At 52.1% G+C, this 13,384-nt stretch overlaps 1 protein-coding gene across 3 annotated transcripts in view; it reads right to left on the bottom strand.

The window, feature by feature from the left end:
- The window catches only part of Golga3 (golgin A3), a 45,473-nt gene that overhangs the window by 16,867 nt on the left and 15,222 nt on the right, over positions 1–13,384 (bottom strand). For all 3 annotated transcript variants that reach the window (XM_046445898.2, XM_046445900.1, XM_058579742.1), the window contains exons 5-13: positions 12,691–13,340; positions 12,234–12,345; positions 10,249–10,555; positions 7,496–7,698; positions 5,760–5,897; positions 3,724–3,885; positions 3,018–3,386; positions 1,121–1,198; positions 13–276 (exon numbers count right to left, since the gene is read on the bottom strand). In XM_046445898.2, coding sequence (XP_046301854.1) covers positions 13–276; positions 1,121–1,198; positions 3,018–3,386; positions 3,724–3,885; positions 5,760–5,897; positions 7,496–7,698; positions 10,249–10,555; positions 12,234–12,345; positions 12,691–13,340 — 2,283 coding nt within the window. The remainder of the gene's footprint in view (positions 1–12; positions 277–1,120; positions 1,199–3,017; positions 3,387–3,723; positions 3,886–5,759; positions 5,898–7,495; positions 7,699–10,248; positions 10,556–12,233; positions 12,346–12,690; positions 13,341–13,384) is intronic.

Below are 13,384 nucleotides of genomic sequence, written 5' to 3'. Positions count from 1 at the left end.
CATTCTGCAGACCTGCAGGTGCATCTCCATCTCGTCGCGCTCCTTCTGCATTGCCTGAAGGTGCCCCTGGAGACCCGCCATCTGCTGGTGGGCCTGGGCGGCCTCCTTCTGCAAGCGAGAGTGCTCCACCTCCACAGCCTTCTTCTCCCCGTGCACTCTGATGAGCTCCTGCCTCAGTTCCTTCATCTCTGCATCCAGCCGCTTCCTTGTGGCCTTCAGTTCACTGATAAGCTGGTCTTTAGAGTTGGCATCTCGTCGATAAGCCTCCACCATCACCTGCCAGATGAGACATGAGCCACATAACAACGATCAAGTGGGGTTTCCTCCAGGGTCAAACTGGCTTAAATAAAAAGACTTGCCATTTACATAGGTAATAACTCCTCTGAGCTGAAGGCAGCACCCACTCTCCAAGGTGAGACACTGCTGACCGAGGCACACCACTGCTTTAAGCACTAGATGATGATGCCCAAGCCCTGACAAATCTAGGTGACCTGAGGCATCCTGTCGGCTTCCTAGGCAGCTCGTCTACCTCAAGGACTCTGGAAAGTTCTCCCTTTGGTTGTGTTGTTTGGCTTCTGACAGGTAATCCCTTGTGTGCCCCTCAGAAATAAAATGAAACACCATTCGTGGCACTGCTTTGAGGGGTTTTCCTTTCTCAGACCCCATGGGGTGTCTGGTTCTGCAAGAAAGTGTGGAGTCAGAGCCGCTCCTCCAGCAGGGGACATAGGCTCTCAGAGTGTATGTCTTGCGCCTTTTGGGTACACTATAACTTGTTTTAATGGTGGACTATGGTGTGAATTTTTCAAAGATATCCAAGACAGCAAACGCAACGTGGTAGTAACAGCGGAGCACACACGGCTCTCTGAGTGACAGTAATGGGGCATCCTGACAGCGCTGCAGTTATAGACCCCACAAGCACCCTGTGAAGGTCAGCCCCTACCTCACTGCTGCGAGCTAGGCTGACCTCACAGAGACTGCAGTGGGGGAGGGAAGTGCACACAGAACTAGCCAAAAGCTGCAAAAGGGCAAGGGGACCTGGTGTCTGCCTCCTGCCCTGAAGCACAAAGGCCTCAAGAACTGTGGGTGACGCCTGTCTCCCCTGAGTAGACCCGAGTCTCACCTTTTGCTGAAGAAACTGCTCTTTCACCTTCTGCGTCTGCTTCTTCAGGGAGGCCATCTCCTGCTGCAAGGTCTCTACCTGCAGGACAGATTTGCAGAGTGGCCTGGGTTCCAGGACCTGTGACCAGCTGCATTTCCTAGGAGCCAGCCTCCTGCAGAGAAGGCCTTGGCTTTGCAACCAAAGGCCGATGATGCCCAAGGGCTGCTCAGAAGGGCTCAAGGGTTCAGCCCCTGTGTCCTCCTTCCTTTCCACTAAGAGCACATAGGTGAAGGGACACGGAGGGAGCTGAGAAGGGAGCAGGAGGTGAGGGAAGGGGCAGGGAAGGGATGCTGCAGCCTAGGTGTCTATGGGTCTTTCCTGGAGTGGCCAGAGAGAAAAAAACATCGTCAGCTTTGTTACCACAACACAGTCTGCCACAGCTTCTCAGCTCTCGTCTGGCAGCACATACAAAAAACCCCCCAGACAGTGTGTAAAGGACTAAGCAGGGCCTATTCCAGTTAGCCTCAACTTATAAAACAGGTGGCAGGTGAGTCCACGGCAGGGTCTGAAGGTCCCCAGGCCCTACATACCCACTACTCACCCACCCCCACTGCCCGGGAGCTTGTGAGGACTACACTCCCAGGAGCTAGACCCGCCCTATCAGATCTCCACATGGAGAGTCCCAGGATTCAAAAACCAGCCCAGTGCTAGTATGGAGCCCAAAGCGTTGGGAATGCCAGGCAAGCACCCCACTGCCAGGCTACACTCTCAGCCACCACAACAAATGCTCCTGAAGCAGCCATGTGACACAGCAGGAAGACTCCCCAGGCTACCAAGTGACAGAAACAGCAGACATCATCAGACCCGTCTGGGGCTATGGGCTCAGGGATGCGGCTCTGTGTCCACATCATTCCCTGAAAGCCCAGGGGTTGCGGGGCCACTCTTCCCTGGCATGGGTGGTTCTGAGTTTCTCCCCAGGAATCCCCCTGCTGCTCAGAAATGCCACCTCCCTACTCATCACATGCCTGTGACCCTAAAGCAGTGAAAGACTGAAAGGAGGCAAAGGGAGCCAGAGTCCTCAAGCCTTGAAATTCTATGTGGACAGAGTTGTCTCAGAGGCCTGAGGATGTGACATTTGAACAAGGCTAGGAGGGATGGCCAGCTGCTGGGCACTCGGTGGCTGGAAGGCAGCTCTGTTTCCCAGCTGGACTGCCTCTGATCCCCTTGGTCAGCAATGAGACTTGAGAACAGCTTCCCATTGTGCTGGCAGCACCAGCCTGTACCCTCCAGCTACCTCTGGGAAATCATCACAACCCGAGAGCATCCAAGGGCAACTATCAGTAGCAATGCAGGCAGAGTCCTTTTACCAGATGACAATAAAGATCTCTGATGTTCCCTCTAAATTGGTCACCCCTGAGGAAAAGGTACCAGTGAAGCCCTCTCTGTGACCCTTCTGAGCTAATCTAAAGACAGCCACCCAGAGGCTGACCTTACCTCCAGGTCATCCTCCTCCCATCTGCCCCCAGTCCCAGCACTAGTTACCCCATTTATGTCTTGCTCACCAGACTGTGCTCTCACCCAGCAGCATAGCATGGCAGAGGACCCAGGCCTATGTCAGTCACGCCACTGCCTGTCCCCACTCCACACACTACCAGAAACCATGTTTCCTGCAGCTTCTCTTTGAGTCCACAATCTCAACAGAACTGATGGTTCTTGGAAGACTACCTTCAACAGCTCCAAAGGAAACTCAGTTGCCCACAACTGGTTTCTCCAGGCTCAGCAGCAAGCCCAAGAGCAGGCAGAGCACAAGCCACTGGCATTCCTCCATAGTTCACCCACATTTATGAAAGAATATGACAAAATAAAGGACCCGGTGGTCACCATCAGCTCAAGACGTGACAGCAGTGGATAGGGTTACCTGGCTGGACTTCACAGCCAGCTCTTGTCTCAACTGCTCCAGGCGTCCTGAGGTCTCTTCGGTACCTTCCTCCAAGCGTCTTGCTTCCTGGTCCAGATCCTCCTTGCCACTCCTGGCTGCTTGCAGAGCCACCTCCAAGACAATCTTCTCTTTCTGCAGGAAGTGGATCTCATCTTCCCTGGAGGCAGCCTCCCCCTGCAGCTCCTCCAGCCGCACCTGCAACTCATCGTAGCGCGTGTGCAGGTCATCGAGGGCCTGCCCCCGGGCCTGCAGGGCCTCCTGTGTGGTGGTGAGCTGCCCCATCAGCTCCACATGTTCCTGCTGTAGGGCCGCCAGCTGCTGGTCCCGCTGGTGCACAGTCAGCTTCACCTGCAAAGCAGCAGACAGGCCTGATAGGCTCTCTTCACCCTGCCCCAAGAATGTACACCTCTGCCTTGTCAGGACTCAAATAATTCTGGTGATCTCCTTGCAGGGTCCTTTCTATGGAAAATTCTATTGAAGAACATGAACAGAAGTAGAGCCCAAACACGGTGCGCAGGCAGCGGCAATGGTCTGGTGATGGTCCTTCACACACACTCAACAGACTACCCAATGTAAACCTGTGCTGTCAGTGCCCACCCCACAGCCACTATGTGCAGCTGGATGTGCTCACGAGTCTGAGCAAGGCTCTGTAGGCCTGGGGACCAGGATGGTAGCCACAACTTGCCTGCTCCAGCTGCTGCTCCAGAGAGGCTGCTGCATCCGCCACCTTCTGCAGTTGCTCCCGCTCGCCTTCAAACTCCTCCAGCCTCCTCTGCAGGTCTTCCTCCACCATCGTCTTTGCCTCCCGAATCTGCACAAAGGCTGCTTCCTGATCCATCATGTCGGCCTGGACCCAGGAAACAATTGCTTTTTAGAGAGCAGGAAAACCTAGTCATCAACAGTGGACTGGAAACCCTACACTACACAGGAAAACCCACTTCCCCATGAAAGGCCCATCAATCACACCTCCATCCTGTCTCAACTGCTCCAGGAGTCCTAAGAGGTTAACACACTGGCCCTTCCCATGAGGCAAGAGGCTCCTTTCCCAGTTGGCCCAGACCAACCTGAGAGAAGCAGGCAAACAACCCAGTTTTAAGAACTACATTCAGAGCTGGGCGTGGAGGCACACCGCTGTGATCCGCAGGCTGAGGCCAGAGGATGGCAAGTTCAAAGCCAGGCTTAGCAACTTAGTGAGGCCCTAAGGAACTTGGCGAAACCCCATCTCAAGATAAAATATTAAAAAAAGGGCTGGGGATGTGGCTCAGTGATAGAGTTGTTCGCCTAGCATGTGTGAGGCACTGGGTTTGATTCTCAGCACTGCATATAAGTATGTGAATAAAATAAAGGTCCATCAACACCTAAGAATAGATACAAAAATAATTTTTAAAAAAGGGAGCTTGGAGATGCAGCTCAGTGGTTAAGTGTCCCTGGGTTTGATCCCTGGCACCAAATAAAAAAAGAAGTGGGATCAAGCTGGCTGTGGTGGCAGCACCTATAGTCCCAGTTACTCAGGAGACTGAGGGAGGAGAATGGTTTGAGCCTAGGACTTCAGGATCAGCCTGAGCAAGTCAGCAAGACCCCATCTCAAAAACAGGAAAAGAAGAAATGGGATCAAGTGCTGGGTGAGCCTCCCAGCCGCTGCTCTCGCGAGGACAGGTGGGTGGCACCCTGTCCCCTACAGTGCCTCACAGGATGTTCTCTTGGACAAGACTGCCGCCTGACCCAGCACCACTTAGGAACACAGGGAGACAGTAGGGACTGTATCCCAAGCATGGCATTCCTCACATTCAGACTGACCAACCAGATCTGGTTCCTGGCACAACTGTTAAGAAAAAAGACATCAATTCACAACTCGAAATGTTTTTGGCTCTTTTACACTGAGCCCTTAATCACTATGGCTGACTCAACAGACTCTCTTCCATCATCCAAGTCAAATGGCTGTGTGGTCCACAGGGAAAAGGGTAGGTGCAGAGTAATGAGAAGACGAGAAGCCAGACGACCCACTGCAGCTGCATGACCACAAAGGGTCAGGACAGGCAGCCTGGTGGCATTTTCAGCACAAAATGACCAGATGGCTCACACTGTTCTCTGCTACAGGTTTGCTAACAAGGAAATTGAGTAGGTATTACTACCTGATTTATACAAAGGAAACTAGACAAACAGAAGTTAAAAACCACCCAGATTCTCACAGGTAGGGAATCTGGTCAAGGCCCCAGCCAGTGTGTTTCCTGTGCCTAGGGAGGACAGTAGAGGGTGGCACAGCCGTACGGGTACAGCAGGTGGAAACACCTATCAGCACCTGGCTTTGAAACACTGTCCCCACAGAGACTCTGGGCCCAGCTCTATTCCCAGGTGACAAGAATCCATGGCTGGGGACTGGAGGAAAAGGGCTCCAAGGTACTCCTGACCTGTGGGCCAGGAGGGGTGGGGTCCCCAAATTTGCACAGCTGTCACTGCAGACTGCTCAAAACAATGTTTCAAAATGCTCTTAAATACTCTCCACATCCAGGTACCATCTACACACACGTGTACATCCTGAAGCCTGCATTGTGAGTACCAACACACACACATGTACACCTCAAGCTGGCGTCATGGGTACAAACACACATGCGTGTACACCTCAAGCCTGCAGTGTGGGTTCAAACATGTACATGTGTGCCTCTCATACTTCCCAGCGTGACCCAAAGCCAGGCGGAAATTGGCAGCCAGTGGCACCCTCACCTCGATGCTCTGCAACTGGACAGCTATGCGCTCCTTCTCCTTCATGGACCTGTGCTGTGTTTCTGTCAGCTGGTGGGACAGGGACACATTTTCCAGCTTCAGGTGCTCCAGCAGACCAGCCTGCGTCATCTGTCCGACCTTCACAAAGAGACCCGAGGCAGCAGGTGCTCAGTTTCTGGCACCAAGTGCAGATCCCACGCCACCTAAGCAAGGCTCTGCCACCAATGGTCCCTCGCTGCACTCACAACATGCCCAGATAGCACCCGCATGCCTTGCTTCTGCTCCCCGTGCCCACCACAAGTCATCCCACCTCAAACATTGGGCTAAACTATGGATCCTGTGGGCCAAATAGGGGAAGCAGGCCACCCAGAGTCAGGTCATCAAACTAAGACTGTGTAGTGTGGTGGACCTACACAGGCATTCCTACCAAGGGCACCTGAACCCCAGTAAGCAGCTCATCTGAACTGACCAAGCTCATCTGAACTGACCAAACCCATACAGGCATTACGGACAGTCATGCTACCTCAGCTGACCATCTCATGCAGCCTGGTGTCAGGACCCTCAGGGGAGAGGAGCAAAGGGAAGCCAGAGCTGAATAAAGGTAAGGGCACAGGCTGTGGCTGGTCCTCCCCATGCCACAACTATCCCCAGTGGGCCTTCCTGGACCACAAGATGTAAGGTGTGACAGAGCAGTGGGCTGCAGGGCTTGAGAAAAGCTGCTGGAGCAAGGGAGGGAAACATCTGCTGGGGCTGCTTCAAGATAATGGAAGCAGAGAGCCTGACCTGCATCCTCTATCAGAACAGAAGGGGAAGCTCAGAAGCAGTTTGAAACCTAACTCAGAACACTGGACCTGCACCAGAGGCACAAGGCAGGCAGGGAGGACTGCCACTTACCTCCACTCCTCTACTTTCATCTTCCAGAGTGCCTCTCAATTATTTATACCTTAATGTGGCTTTAAATAGTCCAGCCTCATACATGCACAGTAGCCTGGACAGTACATTAAATTTTCTAACTAGTTAGACTCTAGAGGCTGAGGATCACAAGCTCAAGGCCAGTCTCAGCAACTTAATGAGACCCTGTCTCAAAATAAAAAATAAAAGGGCTGAGGATGTGGCTCAGTGGTAGAGCACCCCTGGGTTCAATCCCCAGAACCAAAACTATACCAAGAGAAAGGCTGCCACAGGCCACGGGCCAGGCCTCACGCTGAAGCACCACACCAGTGCTGCCTGGGCCCCGAAGACATGTGGGTCAGCACAGACTCCCACATACAAGAACCAACAGCTAACAGTCTACATCCATTAACAAATGAAGAGGAAAGAGGAGAGTGTCCTCCAAGGCGGTCTGATGACTCTACATCTCTGAGTTCAAGCAGCCAGAAAAAGGTGAGGCTCCAGCAGGGAAGGAGCACGTGCCACATTTAGTGCCTGATGGAGAAGGTGAGGGAGGGGACTCCACAGAGCAGCCAGGGAGGGAGAGTCCGAGACCCCACAGACACAAAGGTGAAGGCCAAGGAGGTGGGAAGAGACTGGCTGGAGATTTCCCAAAGTAGGCACTTTAGAAGCAAATCCAAAGAGCAGCTGGAAGGCACCTGCAGAGGAGAGGGTATGGGTTCTCCTAGTGGTCAGTAGACTGTAAAATGCACCCATGATTTGGCAGAAGTGTCCTTCCACAAGGAGTCAGGAAGTATGCCTGCCCACCACATGCCTTCTCTCTGAAGGGAGTCCCAGGGCCGTACCTGAATGTGGGCCACCTCGCCCTGCAGCCTGACCCGGGCTTCCTGAGCCAGGGCAAGCTGCTGCTGGTACCACTGCCGAGCATGCTGCAGAGACGCGATTTCTGCCTGGGAGGCTTGCAGCTTGCTGGTCAAGGTCGTGCGCTCTAGCTGTACCTGCTGCAGCTGGCTCTGCAGGGCCACCATCTGCTGTCGGAGGTCATGCACTGGAAGGGAACAGTCAGTCGCGTTCAGCTGGCTACCTGGTATCCCAGGAGCCTTGCCTCTCCACAGACACTTGACACACAGTCAAGCTACACAGCGAGTAAGACGTACAGGTGATGCTGCCACCTCAGTGGTTATGTTCCTAAGGTTCCATGAATATAGCACTGTCATTGTTCCTGGGGACACAAGGCTATGTTCCTTTAAGCCTCATTCACATTTTCATCACCCCACCAACATAAAACTTCATTTACATGTGATTTTATTTAAAGACACCTCTTTAATATCTGTTTACTCATGAACAGCTGGCTCAAAGCCAGCTGCTCTATCCACTAGCCAACAAGCTTCAAAAAAATATCTCTAGTTAATGTGTCTCCATGAAATAGTTTGGCCTCCTCACACTTAAAAACACAGTGTGTGGGGCCAAAACCAACCTGCAAAAAGCACAGAATGCACAACGGATACCAAACAGACCACAGAGGGAACACCTATTCATAGTCTGAGCTGAGGGCAAGTCTCAGGGAAAGCAAGAGAGCACAATGTCACTCCTAATGCCTCAGCTGGGAGTGCGTGCATCTGGAATCTCAAATATCCTGCCTAGAGGGTCACTAGTTCAAGACTAGCCTCAGCAACTTGGCAAGACCCTGTCTCAAAATAAAAAATAAAAGAGCTGGGGTGTGTTGCTCAGTGGTGAAGCACCCCTGGGTTCAAGCTCCAGTACCAAATAAATAAATAAATACATAAATAAATAAAATCTTCCACTCTCATATTTAGAGTGAATGAGCACAGAAGTGCTCTGAGCCCTGATTTGGGGATTATAAATGCAAGTTTACTTAAAGTCACACTGTAAGTCACGGCATCTGTGAGTGCTGCTGAGAACCAACTGCGTCCATGAAACTGTTGTGGACACCATGGCTATCATCTCGGAACCACCTGTGGAGTCCACCAGCCATACACACTGGGCAAGGGCAACATATTGCTGGTTCTACACCAGCACCTGCTGGTTTGCACGTATGGCCAACTCAACACTAGCAAGGGAAGGTGGAAGGAGGGCGAGGAGGTGAGACAGAAGCCATATCAACTCAAATCCCAATACCAATAAAATAAGTCAGGCTGGGTGCAGTGGTGCACACCTGTAATCCTATTGACTCAGGGGGCTGAGGAAGGAGGACTGCAAGTTGAGGTCAGCCTCAGAAACTTAGTGAGACCCTGTCTTAAAGTAAAAAAAAGGGCTAGGGGTATAGCTCAGTGGTTAAGTGTTCCTGGGTTCAATTCCCAGTATTAAAAAAAAAAAAAGCCACATATTTTAAAATTAAACTACACTTCAAATTCAAGAAAACATTAGTCATGGGGCTGGGACTGTAGCTCAGTGGCAGACTGCTTGCCTAGCATGCACAAGACACTGGGTTTGATCCTCAGCACCACATAAAAATAAACAAATTAAATAAAGGCATTGTGTCCATCTAAAACTATAAAAGAAAAAAAAAAAAAGAAAGCATTAGTCATTCTGAAGATATTTTCCTAAACTTCTAAAGAAAGATGAACAGGATTGTTCAAGAGGGCCCATGAGTCCATGTGCAGTGTTTCAGAGTTCAGAGTGGTGTGGTCCTTAGGCTACAGAAGGACCTGCCTCACTCTGTAACCACAACACACATAGCAGGGAAGCCTGTAGCTCAGGCAGGACCTTCAGCAGGGCTGCTGACCACGACTGAGCCACTCACCCATGCTTAGGTGTCTGCTGCCCCAGAAGTACTGTCCAGTGAGGCCCCAAACCCCAAGAGGTATAAAGCTATCTTGGTATTCAGGAATTTTTGGATTTTAGTTTTCTTAAGGGGTTGAGTATCAATAATGCTGAATAGTTGAAAAATTAACAGCAATCAAAAGAGCACCTTGTGGCTCAGCAGGCCCTCTCTGTGGACAACAGTGCACGCGATTCTCCTTCAGGTCAGGAGACGGCGTCCAGCCTCAGAGCCCCACCTTGAGACCTCACAACTCTGGACAAGAGCTGTAGGTGAGCAGCCTGCGGCCTTCTGTGTCCCTAATGCTCTGGTCCTCAGTCTCCCACTCTGCCTCACTCTCTTTCCCATCCTGTTCACACAACATGGTGTGAGCAGACCAGTCTTCTCAGTACCCAAATGGAGGGGACCAAGGGCAGGGGCTATCTGTGTGTGACCACTTAGGGCAGTTCCTTGGCTTTCTCTAGTAAGCCCACAAACTAAAATGCTGAACTTCACAATGGGAGGAGGATGACCAACCAGTAATCCAGGCCTAAGCATGTAGAGTGAGTGGAAGACAAGCAGGCTGTGCTCCTCCCCCACCACACTGGACTTACGAGGCACCAGAGGCAATGAGTGGAATGACTACTCCTGACTGTCAAGGGTTCAAATTCAATTTCTGAGATCTAACCCATCCCCCTGGATGCTCACACAAAAATGAAGAGAATCCCGAGTTTATGCAAAAATCAATACCCCAGGCATCAACTCTAAGCTAACCCATCCCGCAGCCACAGCCAGGCCACAGTGGCCAGAGGCGGGAGTATGGTGCCATACGCTCACCTGTGTTGTCCTTGCTGAGCATGTTCCTCTGCATGTCCTCCACCTTGGCCATCAACCTCTGGTACTGCTCCTCTGCCACCTGCAGGTCATGGTTTGAGGATGCCAGGCTGGCATTTTTGGCCTCCAGCATGTTCTGCAGGTCAGTCATGGCTCGCTCCAAGTCCCAGCAAGATTGTTTCAGAGTGTCCACCTCGGAGCTGAGGGAGTCCTGCCTCTGCTGGCTGCTGTGGGTCTGCTCTACCTGTGCCTGCAGCCTTGTGTGCAAGGCCGCCAGCTGGGCCTGCAGCTCAGCCTTCTCCTGAAGTGCCTGAAAAGACCCCCAACCACAACAGCTTCAGAAAAATGACTCACTTCCATCCAGAGTATTATCAAGACTGCTGGAATGACCAGTGAGACAGAAAGGTGAGTTTTACTCTGAAATCCTAGATCCCCAAGCCACCTAGTCACTCCACTATGACTGTTATCCCAAAAGAAGACAATTTTCCAAAAAATCCCAGGAGACAGGAGGGGGAGTGAGCAGTCTAAGAGGACAGCACTCAGGTAGAGCTGTGGGAGCACCTATTCCCTGTTAAAGACACTGGAAAGCACATTTGCTCCCAAACCATACATAGTTGCACAGTGAGAACACAAGACAGGAACAGGGATTCCCCAGGCAAAGGCAGTCTGGCTCAGATCCAGGGCAAATGGGCACACACATCTGCAGGGAAAGGCTGCTGCTATGAGGGAGGCCCCCAGGGTTCCAGCCTGGCCACAGGAGCAGCCAGGAGTGACACTGGACAGAGCAGGGCAAGAGGGTTGGCCCCAGCAGCTGCTGAGAACAGCCCCAACAAGACGACAAGTGAGGGCTGAGAGTGGCTCTGTGGCCAACTGTTCACGTAGTATGTCGAGGGCCACAGGTTCTAACACTAGCACCCCCACCATAAAACAAGCAAGCAAGCTGGGGCACATGCCCCACCCTGCCACCAGCATCTCCTGTTCATCCCCAGATCTATATAAAGGTATTTGAGGGAGTCCAAAACTCATGCACGAGGGTAAACCACACTACCAACAGTCACAAAACACCCAGAGAAACCCCACTGAGTGAGCTCTATAGGGTGCAGAACAAGGATAGCTGGCAACCACAGAGGTGCTAGATTATCACCATACAAACTGAAACAATTTGGCTTTGACATACCAAAGCACAAATGCACCATCCCAGGAGAAGAAAAAAGTGTGATGAAGCTCCTGACTGCAGAGATGGCATACATGGAGGACACGGACCTGTGCAGGGCTGGACAGCTGCACTCTGAAGCAGTGCATGAAGCACAAGGACAAAAACCAGAGCCACCTACGAAACCTGAGACCACCTCTCCATGGACAGCTCCACGTGCCTCCACATGGCTGCTGTGACTGAGGATCCTGTCGAACCATGAAACCCCAGTGGCCAGGTAGGCGAGCTAACTTCCCCATGTGCACCTGGCGTGGTGCCGTCCTGCTGCCCTCCACCCTGCAGCACGGGCCCACTGGAAATGGGCTCTGGACCCCAGAGGTGTTTCCTCTCTCAAGTTGAGTGCCATGGCTGAATTCCACTAAGCTGACTTGCTCTAACTGTGGACAGAAAGACAACCACCTAGCTCTTCTCTACTACACCCCACACACCAAAAACGAAGGCTCAAAGTTAAGGGAGGGAAAAGCACCTTCAGGCAAAGGCTAACCAGATACCGCAAAATTAATGATGAACAAAGTAGAACCCACTGCAAAAAAAAGGAAGGAAGAAGAAAATCTCTCTATTTCAGAAAAAGGCCCAACTGCCTGAAGAATTGAACTGTTATGGACTGTGAGGTACCTACATCTAGGAAACATTCTGGGCAAGTCCCAAAGGCGATGCAGGGAGGCAGAGGGAAGGGACTAACACAAGTAGCAAGAGGGCTAACACATCAAGGGGACAAATGAGACAAAGGGGCTGTGGCCCACTCCTGAAGACACACCAACCTGACATCACTCACCTGAGTAGCTTCTAGGGATAAAGCCTCCAGCTGTCCTTCAAGTCTCGTTTTCTCTTTAAGAACCTGCAACATTTCATCCTGTGTCTCCGTAAGTGAGCTGTCCATGGACATGCTGGGGAGCAAAGACAGAGGGCCAACAGAGAACAGGCCAGTGGTTACTTCTCCTTCACCTTTCCCCACGTTCTCCAAATCCCACACCCCTGCTTCCTTCTCCCACAGTGAGCAGAGCTCAGACTGTGTGGCCTCCACTGTAGGCCTCTCCAGGGACACCCGTGCAGTCTTAGCCACAGGTATTCCTGGTTGCAGAGGGTCACTGATGAGACCTAATTCTACTGCTCATTGAGCAACACACCTGTGTGTGAATGCGATGTCAGGTGAAGACTGGAAGTGGCCTTAGAAAGGAAACACTATGGGGCCTGCCCCAGAGTGCAGTGCTAAGGGCCATACTGCTGCCCACCTGCTACAGACGCTGTCTCTGCGGCTCCGTGCCTCCCCACTGACTTCCTGCCCCTGGTCTTGGTGCGCAGCTGCTGCCGCCTGGAGCACATCCTTGATTGAGGGGAACTGGCCCAGGGCCTCTGCAGCAATCTCCTGGCCACCGATCACATAGGCAGCTCCCTGGGTGCCTGCCATGCTCCCTGGAACGCCACCAGTCCCACGGATGGAGAGGCTGCTGTGTGAGGAGCTGTCGCTGTCATTTCCATCAGCCTCAGACACACTGTCCCCAGTCAGCGAGGCATTCTCCAGGCGGCCGTCAGCCTCAGGAGACAGACTGACCTCAGAAACAATGGAGGTGCTACTTCTGCTCTGCTTCAGGGAGCCCCTGACAGAATCAGCAGTGGGACCAGGGCCACCAGCATCACCTGAACCTTCAGTCCTATAATCAGCCAGGGACCGAATTTTGCTTAATTTGGAACTTTTTTTCTCCTTAGGATGTGCTAGCAGCCCTAAGCTGCCCACCTTGGGCCCCCGAGGGACACTCGTGCGCAGGAAGGAGTACTCTGTGGTCAGAGCCACGGGACTGGCCCTTGGCAAGTGTTCAGGGTTTAACATGAGCTCAGGATCCAGTGTGCTAAAAAGTCTCATTTTTGTTGCAGGTTGACTAGACTGAAAGGAAACAAAAGTACAAAAATATGTTTAAAATTAGCAAG

Source organism: Marmota monax, unplaced genomic scaffold (assembly GCF_021218885.2).
Source record: "Marmota monax isolate L192 unplaced genomic scaffold, Marmota_monax_Labrador192_F-V1.1 WCK01_AAM20220418_F8-fsc00200, whole genome shotgun sequence".
NCBI classification, from domain to species: domain Eukaryota; kingdom Metazoa; phylum Chordata; class Mammalia; order Rodentia; family Sciuridae; genus Marmota; species Marmota monax.
Note: the sequence above shows the minus strand (reverse complement) of the source record. Positions and strands in the feature narration are given on the sequence as shown.